The sequence below is a fragment of the Paramormyrops kingsleyae genome, chromosome 23 (genome assembly GCF_048594095.1).
Source record: "Paramormyrops kingsleyae isolate MSU_618 chromosome 23, PKINGS_0.4, whole genome shotgun sequence".
NCBI classification, from domain to species: Eukaryota; Metazoa; Chordata; class Actinopteri; order Osteoglossiformes; family Mormyridae; genus Paramormyrops; species Paramormyrops kingsleyae.
The window spans coordinates 9,423,131-9,441,927 of NC_132819.1; the positions used below are offsets into that span (position 1 = coordinate 9,423,131).

At 48.3% G+C, this 18,797-nt stretch overlaps 1 protein-coding gene across 2 annotated transcripts; it reads left to right on the forward strand.

Moving 5' to 3' along the window:
- Nucleotides 1–1,298: 1,298 nt before the first annotated feature.
- Nucleotides 1,299–9,303, forward strand: zftraf1 (zinc finger TRAF-type containing 1). 2 transcript variants are annotated; one of them, XM_023803834.2, is made up of 4 exons: nt 1,299–2,377; nt 5,223–5,461; nt 6,424–6,635; nt 7,236–9,303. In XM_023803834.2, the coding sequence occupies exons 1-4, from the start codon at nt 2,072–2,074 to the stop codon at nt 7,625–7,627; spliced, it is 1,149 nt and encodes a 382-aa protein (XP_023659602.1). In that variant the 5' UTR covers nt 1,299–2,071; the 3' UTR covers nt 7,628–9,303. The 2 variants fall into 2 exon arrangements, with proteins under 2 accessions (XP_023659602.1, XP_072561475.1); XM_072705374.1 differs by having other exon boundaries at nt 2,235–5,032.
- Nucleotides 9,304–18,797: the final 9,494 nt, after the last annotated feature.

Genomic DNA, 18,797 nt, shown 5'->3' on the forward strand with positions numbered 1-18,797 from the left:
CCCCCAGTCACCAGTTGTAGCTGTCACTGTACCCCCCGGCCCGAATCACTAGTCTGCTTCACCCAAACAACCAACTCGCCACTGTGCACATTACAAACTCATTAGCTTCCAGAGCCCAGTCATAAATGTGGGAGAAATTTGTGCACCACTTCTGGGGGAGGTCAATAAAGAAAGACTGATCTGAAAATTGATACTTATGTTACGTATGTTATGGAAGATACATTATGAACTTACACTAAACCTTTAATGAATTTCATATAAAGGTCCTCACTGCCTCCCCCCCCCACCTGGAACAAAATTGTGTCTGTATTTCAAGAAAAAAAACTTTATTTTCCAATGACAAGGTTAAGGCTAGTTCCTGCAGCCCATCTTCCACGCATATATCCTGGTTAAGATTTGGGGGACTAACCTCAGTAAATGAATTTAATTTGTATTTGTAAACATATTTACATTTTATAATAAAATGTTATGAAGAAAAAGAATGTTGTTAACAGAAATTTAATAAGCAATAAGATGATGAGTCGCAGATACGACTGCCCGCAAAGGACACTAATTTGTTATAGATGGACAGGTAAATGAGGAAGTGAACAACATGGTGGCATCACATTCACACAGCGGGCCGTGCAGCTGTGCGCCCAGGCGTCGCGTTTCAGGGTCCGTGTGACAGCGGCGCCCACAGCACCTCCCAAAAAAAAAAAAAAAAAACCCGCTTCGCGACTCCGCAAACCAAAGACAGATCCGAAACACTTCTGTTCTGACCAAAGCGACTGACAAGTTGAGTTACAGGTTAGGATCTCTCAAGGTGAACTATTTTTTTCGTAGTTGAGTCTAGGGATTATGTCGAATATATAATACAAACAAGAACAAACAAAACACGAATATTAAAAATATTAATGAGAAATACTGTTGACTGTATAAAAGTATAAATTCGAAGGAAATAGAAGCGTTATGGCGCATATCTGCTTCACAGGTTTGTGTGTCCCCAATGGGTATCAGAAAGTCTATTGTTTTTAACCTCACCTGTTATTCTACGAGGAAAGTGATGGTAGGCTACATCTATTTACTGTGGTTTGTTTGCCATCACAGGGTCTTTTCAGCAGTTAAACAATGAAATATTCGGGTTTACCAGTGGACAATGCAATGTATCCTGCAATTTAGTATTACTTCGCAAAAGGTGACGCCCAACGGGACAGTCATTCTTTTGTCGCATATCAGATTTCCCCAGTCACCTTACCACGCGCTCATAAAATTGACCTGCAGAAGGCTACTGCGTCTGCGCGACGAATAACTTTTTAAATACCCCAGTCATGTGACTCAACAAAACGCAGCCAATCCGTGACGGCTCAGAAGGAATGGCAAGCGAAGCCATCGCAGCTACTGGCAAAATATCGACAATTCGTCAACCAACGGAGTTCGGGATTTGCCGTATCCGTGACCTTTGCGCAGTATTCGCGGAATTGATTGGGAGTCGCTGCGCACCGCGGAGTCAGGCAGAGGAGGAGACGGACAGAAGGAAAACAAAGATGGCTGTGTAGTCCGTGAGGCGATTTTAAGCACAGTCGCAATACAGAGGCTTCTCTAAAGGTCTGTCAGGTCCGAGGCTTCTCGGGCAGGCCGAGAAGAAAGTCGGGGATCGAAGTGCTGAACCATATCGCTAGCGGGCTGCAGGGAGGGCGCTGTCATCGCGGATAAAGCCGTCAGCAGTACGTCAGGGGCTGTTTTGTTCCGAGCAGGGTAAAATACTTTGCTGTTTTTAAAGGCTGATAGCTTGATCAACTTTTAGTGTAAATAGAATAAACGCCACACATTTACGCAGACAGGCCGCCGGACGGCCAGCTAATTCGCAAACTCCGGGCCCCTATTTTATCGGCTTTCGAAATTGTTTTTAACCCGAAGCTGAATATTACGAAACAATCGCTCAGATACCGAGTTAGCTAGCAGGCTACCGCACGTAGCTCTGTGAGGACGCTGCTAGCCGGCCGCCCGTAGCCAGATAAAGCTCCGCTCGGGTCGGAAGTTGGGCGGGGGGATCGAGCGACAGATATTTTATCGAGAAGCGAGAGACACCTCGATGTCTTCCCTGGAAGAGCGGGGAGACGTAGGAGTCGGGGCAGCTGCCGGCTCTTCCTCGGCCAGTGTAGGTGTCGGTGCGGTGGGTGGTGCCCTGGAAGCTGTCGCGGGGGGGCCCGTGCTGGCCGGAATGCAGGAGGAGGCCGGGCTGCGGAGAGAGGGCTCCGGGCCCGAGTCTGACCCGGACGCGCCGCCCAAGAAGCGAGTGAGACTCCCGGAAGGCGAGTCAGGGAAATTGGAGGAGAGATTGTATTCCGTACTCTGCTGCACGGTGTGCCTAGACCTACCCAAAGCGTCCGTCTATCAGGTAAACTGGAAATCTGGCTTTCATGTGTTTTGATGCTTTTTTTTTTTGTCTCCGATAGCTTTGAACCCCCCCCCCCCCAGCGGGGATATAAATGCATCCCGATAACTGGTTAGTGTCTCTTCGCCCCCCCCTTCATAGATTTGCGACAGTATGTGAAATTTCTTGCTGTAATACCTTTTTCCCCCACGATACCGGGGGTCAGCAGATCCATGCTTGCCAGACAATGAACTGGAGGCTTTCTAGAAAAAAAAACAGTCTGACGCCAGTTATGCTCGCAACCAGCACTCGAGTCGCCGAACACGCCGCCTCGCAAAATGCTTGTAAAAGCAGCGGAGTCCCCAGCGCTGCTGTCCAGACCGAAACGTGACCATACAGTGTCTCAAAATGCAACATAAAATTCCCGATGGGGGCAAAAAGAATTTAACCAAACGCCACCCTCTCAAGACAATGCAAAATATATGTGTAGACTTCAATTTTTCCCACACATAAGCTTCTAGTTAAAATTAAATGAGGGTATACTTCATGACCAGCCCACTTTTAATCTCTACACATCTGCCAGTTTGTACCCTCCCCTGAAACACTAGTCCCCCCCCGTCATCCCACCTGAAACCAGCCCTCACCCATGTGTGTCACCCTTTTTCCTGCGCAAATCCCCTCCACGAACACCAGGGAGCGATTCCCATCTCTGGTGTTTCAGTGGTCACTGAAAGGTTATTGCCTGTCTTGTAATTTATTTGCTGTTCTCATCCGCATGAAGAAGGATGTTTGACGTCATTACTTAGTCTTGTTCAAAGAATGTATCTACTATTGCATAACCATGTTTGGTTGTTAAGATTAAGTTAAACTCTATATAAACTGTTAAAGAAGTTCTGTCATCCTGTTTTCAGTGCGGATTACAGTTCACACACACATATATATATATTTCTGCACATTGTCGTTATACTAGTTTAATGATTTATAAACCACTTTTGTACATTAGAAACTTGCAAAATTTACTGTACTTCCTGCAAAGTGTATTTGCAATTTGTAGCTTTGAAATGCTACACAGGTGTTGTGTCCTTGTTATAAAATGAAAATCGTTAGACTGTTCTCATTTGTAATTTAAATAAAACCTAGTTTGGAAAAAATGCTGGTCACCCTTGGCTGTTGTGTAGAATGGAATCCATAGTTTTGCTTGAATATCAGTGTTGGTATTCCCTTACATATGCAGTGAAATCAGCACGTTGACGGTAGTGTGGCACCTCCAAAGCACCACACGCCAGTGCCCTCCTGTAATTCTTTAAATGTAAGCTGACAGAATGAGGGGAGAAATAACCCACAGAGGTGCTACACAGGTACAGGCTGAATGGCAGCTGAGCACCACCGAAGAGGGGAACGTAGCGTGTCGTTTTGGGGGCGCTAACAGATTTAAGAGTGGAGTGTCTAGAAAAAGAGAAGGAACTCCTGGGTGATGGGGGAGGGCCGCCATGTGACTCGTCCTGCCCCCCCTTGAGGAGTAAATGGCCAGTGACTGCTGACTGTTGATGGCTTGGCATTCAGCTCTGGGCATCTCTGCACTCTGAAACTACTCAGCAGGAAAATGCTATTCTACATAATTCCACTTTCCTAAAGTTTAGTCAATTAGAAAATTCACCTTGAATTCAAAAGTTTATGTCTCCTTCCTCTTTTTCAGATGTTTTTTTTTCCCCATCATTGCTACCATTCTCCATGTTTATTTACTAATGCGATTATAGAGTTTCCTCTCTCTGGGAAAATGAGGTAATATATTGGACAGGTTCTTTAGGGAAACCCCTGATCACGGACAGCTGCTGTTCTCCTTTTATACTTCCGTTTTGTTGTCATGCTCCATGATTAACTGCAGCTTATTATGTACAAATGTGTCTCTGAATTAAAAGTGAAGAAAACCTAAAGTAAGTGATGAAATTTGAACTGGCAGTCTGCTGTGTAAAGGGTTGAAAGACCTGTTTTGTTCTCAATCAGCTTGTTGGTGAAAAACTGCTTTAGACATACTTTTTGATATGTGTTTAAGCAGCATTGTAGATAAAGGCAGATAAATATATATTTTTTCCATCTGTCTTGAGACTATTTTTCCTGGTAAGGGTCAATATGTATAATAATGTATTTACCTTCATCCTGTAATGAGTGGCTTTTCCGTCTCTCACCTTCAAACACTGTTTCCCGGTCTTACCGTGACAATTTTCTGGATTTCCTGTTGCGATCCAAAAATATGCAGTTTGGTAAACTTGTGTTTCTGAACTGCTGATAATCTGTGAATGTGCCTGAATCTGGTTGATGTTTTTCTGCATGGAAAAGTGCTTCCCAAACCAGTATTCTTACAGTGTCCAGCTGGAGGGCCTGGTGGGGGCCTGGGGTGTTGAGTGTGTTAAGGACCTGGAATGTGTTTCTGCTAATCCTGAATAGAAGGTGCCGTGACGGGGGTGTGCAGTTTAGCAGGTCTGACCTGCCCCGCCCCACCGAGACCGAGCTTCACCCCCAGCGCCGTGGACATCGCCAGACGGGTTCTTTCGGCACCCTGGATACTCGATTTGCTGCTTCAGCTGGTGAATCCTCGGAGCTGGAGAACGCACCGGAACGGAATGGCCGCAAAGCCACCACACCAGCATTGCCTGTCAGCAAACATGCGCACCTGTGCAGGTGTTTGCCTGCACCTCTGCCGTGACGTATGCGACTGTCCTCTCGGCTCGCTTGATCTGCAGTTTTGTCTCACTGCTGTCCTGTCTTCCACTCAGGGGTGTGGAGTCTGCCTCATTCCCCCAGGGCCTGAGAGCCCCCAGCCTAACCGCCTGTTTGTGTGCCCCCCCCCCCCCCCCCCCCCAACCCCCAGTGCACGAACGGCCACCTGATGTGTGCTGGCTGCTTCATCCACCTGCTGGCGGACTCGCGCCTGAAGGAGGAGCAGGCCACCTGCCCCAACTGCCGCTGCGAGATCAGCAAGTCGCTGTGCTGCCGCAACCTGGCGGTGGAGAAGGCCGTCAGCGAGCTGCCCTGCGACTGCGGCTTCTGCATGAAGCAGTTCCCCCGCAGCAGCCTGGAGCGCCACCAGAAGGAGGAGTGCCAGGACAGGTATGACGGCCTGGCCAGCAGGGGGCGCCGGAGCCGGGTCCACACGGCACTCCGGCTTTGCGGCCCTCTTTGCGCAGGGTGTCCCGTGAAGGGCTTGCCGTGTGCCGGTCGCTTCTCGCTGCCCCGTAAGGCTGCAGGACATCGTCTGAAATCTCCCCGGTTGTGTGGTACAGGAGTTGGGAATGAGCCTGATCATATCCAGATGTTTGCGGGTCTGACTCACAGAGCAGCGGCGGTGGGCTGCCGGTGCCCAGCAGGCTGCCAGAGAGGCTGCCATCTCGCTCCGCCTCACGCAGATGTCTGCTCGCCCACATGGCAGCGTTCCGACGGACGAACCAGTTAAACGAGCCCAGGCCTGTTTGTGACTACAGAGCTGACCTGCTTTGTGTTTGCCTAGCAGAAATAAAGTGGTGGGGGCAGGGCTGAGTGCCCCCCCCCCCCCAATCTGCCTGCTGAATCAGCAGTTTGCTTTGGCTGTTAATCAGTAAAAGGTGGCATTTACTCAGCCTGTCGATACCTTTGTGTCCAATGTGTAGGTGGGGGACTTGCTTCACAGGTCACGCCGGCCTGGCCGCCGCCCATTTCCATACTTCATATCCTGTATCTCACTCTTTTGTCACCCATGAGTGAGCACGCACTCACGCATGCACGCATGCACACTCGCATGTATAAATGTGCAGCCTTTTGTCTGAACGGCCCAAGGCCGTATCAGCCTCTGTCATGCAGAAATGTCGTGGTGAGCAGCCGATGTTAGTCCTGCCGACAGAATTATTGTGGTGTTTGTTTCGCTGGCATTTCAGGAAATGCGTCACCCTCTGCGTGATCCTGAAAGGTGGCACATGGCCAATGGCAGAGCCGTCACGCCAGTATGCGTTTGTGCCCGTGTGCCATAAATGCAGTTCATGGACTGAGTCCCCTCCGTCCGTCGTGGCTGCCCCCCCCCTCCCCTCCCCCCTCCACAGGGTGACCCAGTGCAAGTACAAGCGCATTGGCTGCCCGTGGCAGGGCCCCTTCCACGAGCTGACGGCACACGAGGCGGACTGCAGCCACCCGACCAAGACTGGCAACGAGCTGATGGGCATCCTGGACGAGATGGACCAGTCGCACCGCAAGGAGATGCAGCTCTACAACAGCATCTTCAGCCTGCTCTGCTTCGAGAAGATCGGCTTCACAGGTACCGCCCTGCCACCCAGGGGGGGGGTGGACACTGGGGGCCTCGCTAGGAAAGGGTCACTGTGGCCGCCGTCGTTAGAGGTCACCCTGAAGAGGTTTAAAAAAGATTTCCCTCTTGGAGTCTCTCAGTACGTTAAAAGGAGTATATAGTATAAAAACCGCAAGCTTAGAGAGGTGCTTTCCGGTGTGATGCTGTGCAGCTCTGAGGAAGGCAGTGATGTCAGAGCCGGGATCGTCTCTTACTGGCTGAAGCTGCTGCCCAGAAAACCAAACTGGGGCGTCTGAATGCCAGATTCATCCTGTATTCATTCACAGCTAGTGTCACTGTCTCCGTCTGGCCAGAGTGATGCCTTAGGTTTGGTCTGTCGTTGTCTAACGGGTCCAAACTCAGTCAGAGGCGTGATTCTTTTAAGCCATGACAGACACACATACACGCACTTTTAACAGTTTATGCAGCTGGATTTCAGATGGACCAAGGTGTTTGAAACTCCTCCTGAGGTTTGGTGCTGAGTAGCTCCTGCTAATGCTGTGTGCCGTTGTCCCGCCTCCTCCACTGCCCCCCCCGCCGCCTCCTCCACTGCCCCCCCGCCGCCTCCTGCAGAGGTGCAGTTCCGGCCCTACCGCACGGACGACTTCATCACCCGCCTGTACTACGAAACTCCCCGCTTCACAGTGCTCAACCAGACCTGGGTGCTGAAGGCACGTGTCAACGACTCGGAGCGCAACCCCAACCTGTCCTGCAAGCGCACGCTGTCCTTCCAGCTGATCCTGAAGAGCAAGGTCAACTCGGCCCTGGAGTGTTCCTTTCTGCTGCTGAAGGGGCCCTACGACGACGTCAAGATCAAACCTGTCATCTACCACCACGTCTTCAGCAACGACACCAACGAGACCGACTACGTGCCGCTGCCCATCATCGATTCCGTGGAGTGCAACAAGCTGCTGGCGGCCAAGAACATCAACCTCCGCCTCTTCATCTTCCAGATACAGAAGTAATGGGTGGAGGAGGAGGAGGAGGAGGAGGACGACAGTTGGGGGTTTGGAGAATAAAGGTAGTTGTTTGGGTGGGTTGGGGTTATGAAATGGGGTAGGGAGGGGGGGCGTTGAATGGTTGACCCCCCCTCCTCAGAAAAATAGGCTGCTGCAACCTTCAACACAACCAGAGAAGTGAAGATTAAAGAGGCAGCTGAGCACCACAGAATCACATTTATCTCTGTATGAAAGTGTGCGAGCATCGTTCCTGCCTGGAGTCTGGCTGGGGCCTTGAGCAGCTGGCCGGTGGCTGGGCGCCGTGGAGACGGGGGTGGCATTAAAGCACAGCGGCTCTCCCCCCGCCTCACTGGCGCCTCGTCCATCCCGCCCGCATGGGTACACAGAGCCTTCTGGCAGCGGAGCTTTCACCTTCACACTCTCCGCCTGTCCCGGACGTGCACGCGTGCGGCCGTGTGTCTGAGCGCCGCCCAAGGAGCGGGTCCCGGGGTCCCACCCCGCAGGGCGAACCGCGCTCCGTCACATGTTAGAATGTATCATTTCAGTAGACATGAATTCCGTCTTTATTTTAACCTTCACCGAAGACACGGATCCTTCTCCGCGCGAGCCAGAGCGTACCTGTCCCCCTCGCCCCCTCGCCGCCCCGTCCCCTTCCCCTGTTGGGTTGGAAGATCCGGAAAAAAAATGAAGACTAGCACCATGCTATTTGGGTTTTTAAAGTAGGGAAGTAGACCTTCGCTCGGCCCCTCACGTAATTAGCACAAATGTTTACGTGTCTTTGCCGAGAGCTGGTGTGGGATCGAGAGTGACTGATTCACGTTGCTGGGTTACCTGCAGTGACAGATGGGACATCAGGTCCTTACGCTAGAAGGGTAGAACATCAACGCCTGGGAGGTGCTCTGAGCGGGGAGCTTCACCCCGTCTCTGTTTTTACAGTAATAAAGCAACCTTCACTTTTTCTGTTTTACTGTGTCGGATACAGTCTTATACAGGGTGGGGGCCAAATCAGGTGGGGTATAGGCCAAAACATGCAGAACCTAATGGCGGCATGTAAGCTGTGGTGATGTGCTTCATTCTGATTGGAAGAATTTGAGGATTGACAATTGTTGTCCATCCTGAGCCCTCCTAATGGGGGGAGGGTCCCTCTCTGTGAGTACAGCAAGCCAGCCTGCAGGATTTGGCGAGCTGAGGCCTCCCCAGTAATGTGTTATTGGCTCGGCGACACCCCCTAACCTCCCCCCCCCCCCGACTACAAATCTACAAAACAAAAAAAGTCCTAAATTAAGTGTGTCAAGTTATAGGCCTTTTCCCACATCATGTTTTATTTTAAGATGAAAAAAAATATATATTTTAGAAGAATTCTCCAACCACACGTGGCAGGGATCAAACTGCTGTTTCTGACCTGTGACCTTCTGTACGGCGAGAGAAACTTAGTGTGCATAATTTTAGTTTTCTTTGAAAAATATACTTAGAAGTCTATAAGCTAACTTGTCTGTTTTTTTTTTTTTGTTTCTTTTTAACCTGAGTATTTATGTCTGTGCATTTTTAGATCGGTTTCCGGTACCTTTTCCTTCGGATATCTGCCCAGAGCCGATGTGTTACTATCAGTTTGCATATTTTTGTTCTTTGAGGAACAATCTGTGTATTGTATTAAATTTACAGTGATCCATACTGTGAAAACAGCCTTGTTTTGCATTTGTTTGGCTATAGATGCTTCTGTCTTCAAGTCACCATCCAAACAAAGCATTTCTCTTGTGTGATTAGCTGCTACTTCGTCGAGCTGCCTGCTGAGCCGACCTTCCTCGCCCAGGGAGGTGCTTATCCTCATGAGCCGGCGTTAGCGGTCAGGGCACCAGATCGCTGTCATGGTGACCTCCCTTTAGTTATAGATTGTCTGTAGGGTTGCTGGCATCACAAGAACCTGAGGCAGGAACGTGAACGTTTTATCGTCTCACTTCCGTGAGCAGTTCAGCGCGTATCACCTCCGCCGGAGACTCGCCTCTGGTCCCCAAACTTGAAGTGCCGTTTTGGCTTTGCGTCTTTTAGGCGCCGTGCTCATATTCTCGGCACACTGGACAGCTGGCCCCCAGACAGTCCCATCCCTCCGGACTTCCAGCTCGACAGGAGCCATGGGTGGCCGGAGTGTGACTGACGCTGGGCCCCACTGGCCACTTTGAGCTGTGTGTAACTGACGTGCCTGGAATCCACTGGGAAGTACTGCAACAGCCAGTGCTGGACTTTACTGGAGTCATTGAATGATAGTGGAATTCCAGATTAATTTAAATGCACGTCTCAAAGAAGGGTACTTAGGGTAAACTCGCCTCCTGCAAACTGATTGGTCCATCGGGCTGCAGAGCAGACGCCTGTTATGTCATGTGCTCTCCTCATGGCCTTGGGTCTGCTTTGGTCATTCTGCTTGCGGTGGTTCTCTATAGGGGGTGTCCATCAGAAGGGGGAAGGGGAACCACTGGCCACCTAAGCTGGCCTTCTGGGAGCCCCTGCCCCAGGCCTGTGCCCCCCTGGCTGCCCCTCTGGGGTCACTCTAACGGTTTGTACTGGTTTGTATGGTTGAAGCTTCATCTCTCTGATCGCCTGTCTCCGTCCCCCAGCCCCCATGGTTGCTGTAAATGTGCCTTTCAATTAAAGCTGTTGTGTGACCTGTATGCAGAAGTTGTGGAATATTGTACGCCCCCCCGATCCCTACCTGTCCCTCAGCTGTCACTGACACCACACTTCAGCCTGACAGAAGGCTGCAGCTCCGTGACACTGAACCCTAATGGACAGTGGAGACTCGCAGATGCACAGGGACGGGGGCATGGAGCTAAGGTGCTGTACAGAACATAACCTCTCATCAAAATCATTTGGGTGCCGGCTGGTAAAGCAAGCATGGGTTTTAAAATACCCCACGTGGTCGCTAAAGATGTGAGAATTTTTTAGTTAAATACAACTTAAAGTTCAATTGATCTGAATAAAGTGCAATTAAAGCAGATATTGATACCAAGGGTAGAGCAGCAAGGTAGGCAGAGCAGAGACGAACGTAGATACGGTGTGAAACGTACAAAACGCTAAGACGCACAGTACAAACAAGTAAATATAGTGCAAATCACGAAGTGCATAGTGATTAAAAGGACATTAAAGAAATTAATTCTAGGTAGACTTGCTTTGATTCATGAAGCTGTAGCATTTTTTGACGCACAGGGCAGAGATTTCAGTGAAAGTGCTGGTTAGAGAAGCATTTAGGTTTGTTTGCGGTCCTTCTGACAATAGTGCGACCTCTTTAAAACGAGTTTAATATTGAAGACCACAGTTACCCATCCATCTTCTTACCACTTATCGTGGACAGGGTCATGGGGGAGGAGAGGTGAGCTTGGGGTCCACCCTGGTTGGGATGACAACCAAAATTAACTGGAGTGACTTGCCTGTTTCGGGTGTCATTCTGCAATTCCCCACTTCTCGTCGGCTAGCAATACTTTTCGTCATGCGTCCTTGCAGCAGCAGTAACAGTGCCCTCGTGCGGAGTACCGCGGAAGTACACGCCTGTTCTTCGGGGCCGGGCTGGAAGCTGAAACTGGGCGCTTTTTACGACGTTGCAATGAAACTCATTGCAAGGTCTTCTGTGAATTGCTTGATGGAAAACTTTTTTTAGGGATTTCGATGTTTCATATCAGTTAATCATTTCAACTTTGGATATCTTATTGCAGTCTTGTTACTTCTACTGGAAAACTACGAGAAACATGATAATTCCTCAATCAGAAATGGGTGATTGTACCCGCAAAAATACGATACAAAGATTTGGAACTTTTTTAAATTGTGCGGAGATGAAGTGTACTAAAAGCGAATTACACTAACGTAGTTATGTGGCAATACAAATTTTCAGTTCTACTACATTATATTCTAATATGAAGGAAATCTGAAAACGTGCAAGACTTCGTGAAGCTCGATGTTTGTAAGGCAAGTAAATATTATTAAAGATATCAGCACTTTGCCGGTAAGTACCCAAATTTCGCCGCTTCATTGTGTTCGGCTTGCTTAGTTTACATTGCATATGGTTAGGTACTGAAAATAAGTCTAAGTTGTATATTAAAGGATTTTCATTATATTTTATGATCTGCATTTATAAAACCATTGCGCCATCTTGCGTTTAAAATATTAACGTTTACGTCCGTGCAGCTTGAGTATTTCACACATTTGTTTGGCTCGAGAAGCCTGTAGTAGTATCGTTTTAAAGAAGCACCTTTATGCACATTGTTTCTAAAATAATTTTGTTCATTTTCATTTGTACCAGTATATAACAAAGATATTTCGCTGCCACACACTGATTTTAGTGACTGATCTTAGTCAGTCACAGTGAATCTCTGGCAGAGACTGGATTGAAACTGCACCACAAGTCATTTCTTCGCGAAGCAAATTGATCGATTTTCGCCCCACAGCGCGCACAATAAGGGTCACGTGCTCCGTTTATTACTAAAAATCACAATGTTCATTTCAGTCTCCAGTAATTACAGGTGTTATATGTTCTCTATGACTGGCTGCAGAAGTCCAGAGCAGTTCTAGCCCTTCGCCTGCTGGGAGACTTCATAACCCATCAAAACGAGGGTTGCGGTTTAATCGTTTTTTTAGCTATTAAAACAGGCGAGTTGTCGGCTGAGTCACGCACCAACCACACAAACGGAGCGGCGTAATGTTCCCTTTCATCCACAAGGGGGCGCAGGTGCATCACAATAAAACTCAAGTAGCGTACAAGATATTTGGGCGTCACTGTAGGTCTATACAATCAATTCCAGCAAAAATCTATTTGTCACACGCAAAACCTTTGGGAATTAACATAACTAAAAATGCCTGGTGGGAACCCAGTAGATCATACAAGCAAGCGCGGTATTTTAGTTGGTACGTTCTTAAAACGTATATTTCACGGCACGTATTCCGTAGTTAAATACATGATAACATCAGTCAGCCCGATGGCCACTTCAAACGCGCGTTTAGCACAGCCATTTCTCAGATGCTGAACAGAGTGTTTATGAATGCTAATTGACGTAATTGATTTGCTTGGATAACACTCCCCAGAGACCGTCCGCGCAGGGGGGCCGCAGGGAGGGAAATCAAACCGGGGTATCAATTTGGGGCCCCGCGTTCCTGCCTGGGGGCTTGATTAGCTCTAGATTGCCGGCTTGATTGCAGAAACAGAAAGGATGACATGGTAATTACCGTGAAAGCTACCTGATTGTCTGCCTATAGCGTGTTTGTCCCGCGCTCTTTTATTCGTTTCATAAAGAAAACAAAAGCAGAGCGACTCAAAATAGTTACAGAGCATTTAATGTTAACGTCTTCATTATGGCTAAAGATAAACCTAAAGCCAATGAACCTCTAGACAGGATAGGGGCTGATGTCTATTCATTAACGTAATAGTGGCTTCGAAACTGAAGCATAATAAGGTGGTTAAACCTTACGCTAGAGCAGGCAGCCGCAGGGTGAGGGAAGCAGAAGCGGGGATCTGCCGACCCTCCAGCGCCTCGTCACGTATCACCTTAATTTTGCTGCTTTTTATACTGGAGTGAAGCACTCAGCTGTTAATTGGGCCAAACAGTAACCTATGACATGCCGGGGGCGGGAGGTTCAACGTGACTGACAAGTATTAAAATATTTCAGTGTCTCCATAACAGGGTAACAAGCAGCTTTGCTCGAAGCACTTAAGTTGTAGGGTGTTAAACCCGTTTTTTCTGTAGCCTGGTGCCGTCATGTAAGATGCATGTGAAGAAACTTGCAGGTACTGAAGTACTAATTTTGAAATGTTTCAAGTCATTCAAGAAATGTACTTTACAGCACCTGTTTATGCACAGGAACTTAAACTGGCCACAGTGGTTGAGGAACTGGTTCCCAGCTCAGCTTTTACATTTCCAGTGTGACTTCATATACGCATACGTATGCTTTTCCCCCCTGTTTTTCAGGCCAGATAGCTTGCAGTGTCGCCAGTAAAGAATTCCCTTCTTGGGTCTTTGGCTGCTTACTGATAGGGCCGCCACTGCAGAAATGCAAAACGCACGTCTGATATCCAGTCAGCCACGATGCTCTCGCTCGGCACCCTGTAGGTGCTCATATCAAGTTGAGGGCCTTGGTCCTGCCTTTCAGAACCATCAATGAAGAGATACCCATCACCCCTCAGCCAGACCTACATCCTGTCTCACTGGCCAGAGATTCCCCACCACGTGGGAGGTCTCGCTGTAGGTGCGTCTCCTGTGTGGTTCCTGAAGCTACCGGCCGTCAGAATCGCAATCAACCTTCAAGAGACGCCTCAGGACCAATCTGCCCCAGGATGCCCTCAGCTAACCTTCTGACCACGGAGCTGCTCCCTCACCATCTGTGGGCCCTGAGTTGCTGTCTTCTGCATCCGGAATGATCTCATTTCTGCACTCATGCGTATCTTTGATTCACGTAGCTCTCATATTAAGTTATTGGTTTATCGTTATCTTTGCAGCACGATGAGTGTCATGTGACTGACATCCTTGTCAGTCGCCCACTCCGAGTTACCGGTGGGAAAGTACCGGGGGGGTCGGATCGACTCCTGTAATCCTCTGCACGGTCTCTCTTTTTCTTGGGGGGGGGGGGGTGAGTGGCTCAGTGGGTTAAGCCTCTGAGCCACAGCTTCAGCTAAACAGTCACACCTTAACCCCCCCGGCGCCGGGGGTGCTGCATGCTGGGTGACCCTATGCTGTGACGCCCCCTCCCCAAGCTATGGGGAGCATGATGGGTCGGCAAAGAGAAGCATTCCATTGTACCTGTACATGTGCAAATGGCAATAAAGCATATTTGTTGTTGTTTAATGTGTAGCTCTGGTGTTTGGTACAGCTCTGCTAATATATAATTTCAAATCTATGTGTTTGTTACTGGGCGTTCAGTAGATGATCAGCTGCATAAGAGAGGTACTATCTGCATCACTTGCAAGTCGCCTCAGTGAATAAATGGCAATTGGACAGTCTGCTTTGCCGGTACAAGGAATATTCCCTGTCCTGTCAAAGGTGGCTGAGCATCGATAGGAAAAATGACCCCCAACACACATCGTCCTCTGAAAGCCCCCCATATCTCTGACTGTAAGCAGGCCGGTTATGCGTCTGTGAACCAACACTAGGGCGGCGCCATTGCCTCCCCTGACAGACGGTCAAGCACAGCAGAGTATGACAGTTTTTTTTTTTTTTTAAAAGTGTTGCAGTGTAACTGTACATTATTATAGTGTATGTGTGTCATTTCTGTGCCTATGCTGTCCATGTTATAGAATATTTGTAGAAATAACCCTGTAAATTGTGTATTTCCTGCCAGCAGAGCCTTTGCTGTGACTCTGCATCATTCACTGTGCTGTGTCTCGCTTTGGAGACGCATCTGTTCATGCAGATAAGGAGATAAACCTGACTGAAGATGCACAATAAAAGTTTCTTTCATCAAAACTCCTCGTCTTGCTGGTGTGCGATCGGAGAGGAGCCCCGCCCTGGGGAGGAGGCCAGCAGGCGCACGCTGGCACTGACCGATGGGGGGGGGGGCTTCTGAATGGGCTCACGTGCGCGTCGCCCCGCATGAGAGCCCGCTGCCGGATGGGGCCCGGGGGGCATGTCCAGAGCTCGGACACTGGTCCTTATTAGCAGGACTTAACGACGTGTCTGCTGCCCCTGCTGGCTGGAGGGGATGCCTGCATCTCGGAGTGTGATGAGTGTGGCTTTGTGTGACTTTTTAACTGCTCCCCCCCCCCCCCCATCTCACCACTGGAGAGAATTACTGACAGGAATGTGACTCATAATGCTGACATATTGCTGCCTTTCTGTCCAATTAGGGCTCAGCAGCTGGGAAGCACAAAATGCAGAGCATCGCAATTTCCTAAATGATAGGGCTCCTCTGGGAATTATGGGAAAAAAGCCGCCGCACATCCACTGCCGAAAACCAATGCAGCCCCCCCCCCCACACACACACACAAACGTGCACAGAGATTCAGAGTGTTACTGAGCTCCTGTTGCCTGGAGCGATGCTGCACCCATCCGTCAGGCTGAGTGTCTCCCTGCAGAGGGGCAGCCAGCTCACACTGGCCTGAAAGCCTCACACTGAGCAGCACCCAGAACAGCCAGCTGGGTCAACACCGATTCCACATTATTCTTAGTGTTTACAGCACAACACGGCTCTTCATATATTAAACAAAGAGTCTGTAAGTGTTTCAGCACCTGGAGCTACAGATGTCTCTTAAGAAATGAAAGAATCATAAGTTTTATGGGCCTCCAGTACAAATTATATTTTCAAGGAATATTAATGTAATTTTGCTGTTTTGTATTAATGGCTAAAGGAGTTTGATGTTGTGTGTTAAAGGTAAAGGGTGGACTTTGTCCTTTTCGCTTAAATGAGGGTCAGCGGAGCGGCTGCCCCTGGCTCTGGCAGTTTGGAATCACGCGGCTTCTTCACTGAAACGGGAAGCCGCTGAATTCGGGGTCTAGGTGCTTCAGTAAAGAAGCTGCTGGATAAAAGCAGGTCATGGGTGGTGCAAAGTGAAAAATGAAGTAAGAGGGAATCCAGTTTCTAATAAGCCGCAAAATGACAAGAAGGACAAACCTGAAAGACGCTTTTAGGAGCAGGCAGTGAAATTTCTGATTATTTATAGTGTCAAGGTCTTTCAGGAAACCAGAAAAAAGCTTTAAAAGTCAGACAGTGACAGACACACACACAGACATACACACAGACATGCACAGGCACATACAGGCACAGAGACACAGACACAGAGACACACACATACACACACATAGAGAAACACACATACACACACAGACACAGAGACACACACACACATACACAGACAGACACACACACAGACATACACACATACACGCACATACACACACATACACAGAGACACATACAGACACAGAGAAACACACATACACACACACATACATATACACAGACATGCACAGGCACATACAGGCACAGAGACACACACACACACAGACACACACACACAGGTCTTTCATGCTCTTTAAACATCTGTAAAATGTACCAACAGGAAAATTCACATAATTTTCTTACATTTTACACCAACGTTCACGTTATGGGAGCTTTTATATTTTAATTACAATATTTTGTAGATATATTTGGGAACAGTGATTTAATTACATTTAAATGACTGCTCCTGCCATATAGTGATGTGACAGGCATGTTAATGGTGGAGGTGGGGGCGTGGGGGGGCACCTCTCCTCACCCCTCAGTTCCTGATTACATCGCTGGCGACGTCAGGGCAGTGTTGATCAGTCACTGCGTGAAATCTAGGGTCAGGTGGTCAGGTGAATAGAAGGACGACAGGAGAGGATTCTGGGCCGCTTGCCCTGGTCTTCGCTGTCTCACCGCGAGGGAGCAGATGGGCCCAGATGGTCGTCAGGCGGGAGTCGCTGATGTTGTTCGTCATGGGCTTCATCAGCGTAGGATGCAGAGGAGTGTGTGCCTGTGAATTCTGCTGAAATGGAACAGCTAGCTTTTGGGGTCTCTTTTGCAGGTTTAAAAATTTCACTTCAGAAGCGTTAATGTTCGGTTTGAGCTCTCCGTGCACAGTGGATTGACGTTAATGGAAATGCTCGTGCTTTTGGACTCTCACACTTCCACCCACATCAGTGCTGTGTGGAGGAAGCTCTCAGTCACTGTGATGCTTCATTCTGATGCAAGATACAGACTGTCCTGTTTAAATAAAAAGAGCTGCGGTAATAAATCTGAAATATGCTGAATTTTGGCAAAAATCCCACGGGTGTAGCCATTTTATTTTTGTAGATAGTATTCAAAATAAATCCTGGTTTGCAGTTTTCTCCCACATTGCCCCTTTGTACCCATAAAATATTGCAACAAGTTCATTTTCTGATAGAATTTTATTGAGGCAGGACTCTGCCCACGTTAGCATAGGGAAAAACAAACAACACATTGTGGTTTTTTAATTCTTCAAAGCACAAGCAGAAACACCTCCAGTAAAAATGCCTCGTCCATCTTTTCCATTCGCCCACTGACCTGCTCCATCTTCCATCTGCTCTCGCTCGGTTTCCATGCCATGGCAGCGTGGGACACTCGTATATCGAGCTTGTCTGGTTGGGTCCTTGTCATCATGATTTGAGCAGCTGCTCTGTGATCCTCTGCCAGTGCCGTTGTGATGCATCATGCAGCTTCAGTGCTAACTTGCATTTCACTGGGCATTCATTGTAAGTCCAGCTTAGCAGCATTCGCAATGGTGCATGGATATGTGTGATGTAATGCAAATGCAGCTGAAGCAGCCCAAACAGTATATCTGCTACAGCAGTATGCAGAGCGCAGATTCGACAGCTTCAGCGAAAGCTACAGCTTCCGATCATGGTGTTACGCCAGGAAGCTGACACTGGTGTTGCCCGTCATTCATGGCTGAATAGCAGATACATGGTGTGCGGAAGCAGTGGCTCGTGCTCAGAGTCCCTGTGTCCATGACTACCATCAGTATCAAAGTACTGGGTATGTGTGTTTTTGTAAATATTATATTGTGGGGACCAGGTTTCCCCACACTCTGATAAAAATCTGTAACTTTTTACCTTGTGGGGAATTTTTTCTTGGTTCCCACAAGGGAAACCTCAGTTAAATAAAGATCTGTGCATGCAATCAAAAAACTAAAAATCTTATATTTTGTTTGGTTACTTATGGTTAAGGTTATGGCTGGGTAGGAGTTAAGGTCGTCATTGTTGGGATTAGGGTTTTGCCCATAGACATGAATGGGCGCTATCCCCAAAGGCTGCGTGTGTGTGTGTCTATATCTGTTTGTGTGTCTGTTTGTGTTTATGTGTCTTTGTGTGTGTCTGTGTGTCTGTTTGTGTGTCTGTCTGTGTGTCTGTTTGTGTGTCTGTCTGTGTGTCTGTTTGTGTTCATATCTCTTTGTGTGTGTCTATGTGTCTGTTTGTGTATCTGTGTCTGTCTGTGTATGTGTCTGTTTGTGTATCTGTGTCTGTCTGTGTATGTGTCTGTTTGTGTATCTGTGTCTGTCTGTGTATGTGTCTGTTTGTGTTTATGTGTCTTTGTGTGTGTCTATGTGTCTGTTTTTGCGTATCTGTGTCTGTCTGTGTATGTGTCTGTTTGTGTTTGTGTGTCTGTGTGTGTCTGTATCTGTGTGTGTGTCTGTATGTGTGTAAGAAATGAAAAAAGAATCCAGACC

What these genes read in the sequence shown, in the direction of transcription:
- zftraf1 (XM_023803834.2), top strand. Translation starts at nt 2,072, where the DNA reads ATGTCTTCCCTGGAAGAGCGGGGAGACGTAGGAGTCGGGGCAGCTGCC. An exon ending in AAGGAGGAGTGCCAGGACAG is followed by an intron (nt 5,462 to 6,423) that starts GTATGACGGCCT and finishes CCCCCTCCACAG; the next exon opens with GGTGACCCAGTGCAAGTACA. An exon ending in CGAGAAGATCGGCTTCACAG is followed by an intron (nt 6,636 to 7,235) that starts GTACCGCCCTGC and finishes CGCCTCCTGCAG; the next exon opens with AGGTGCAGTTCCGGCCCTAC.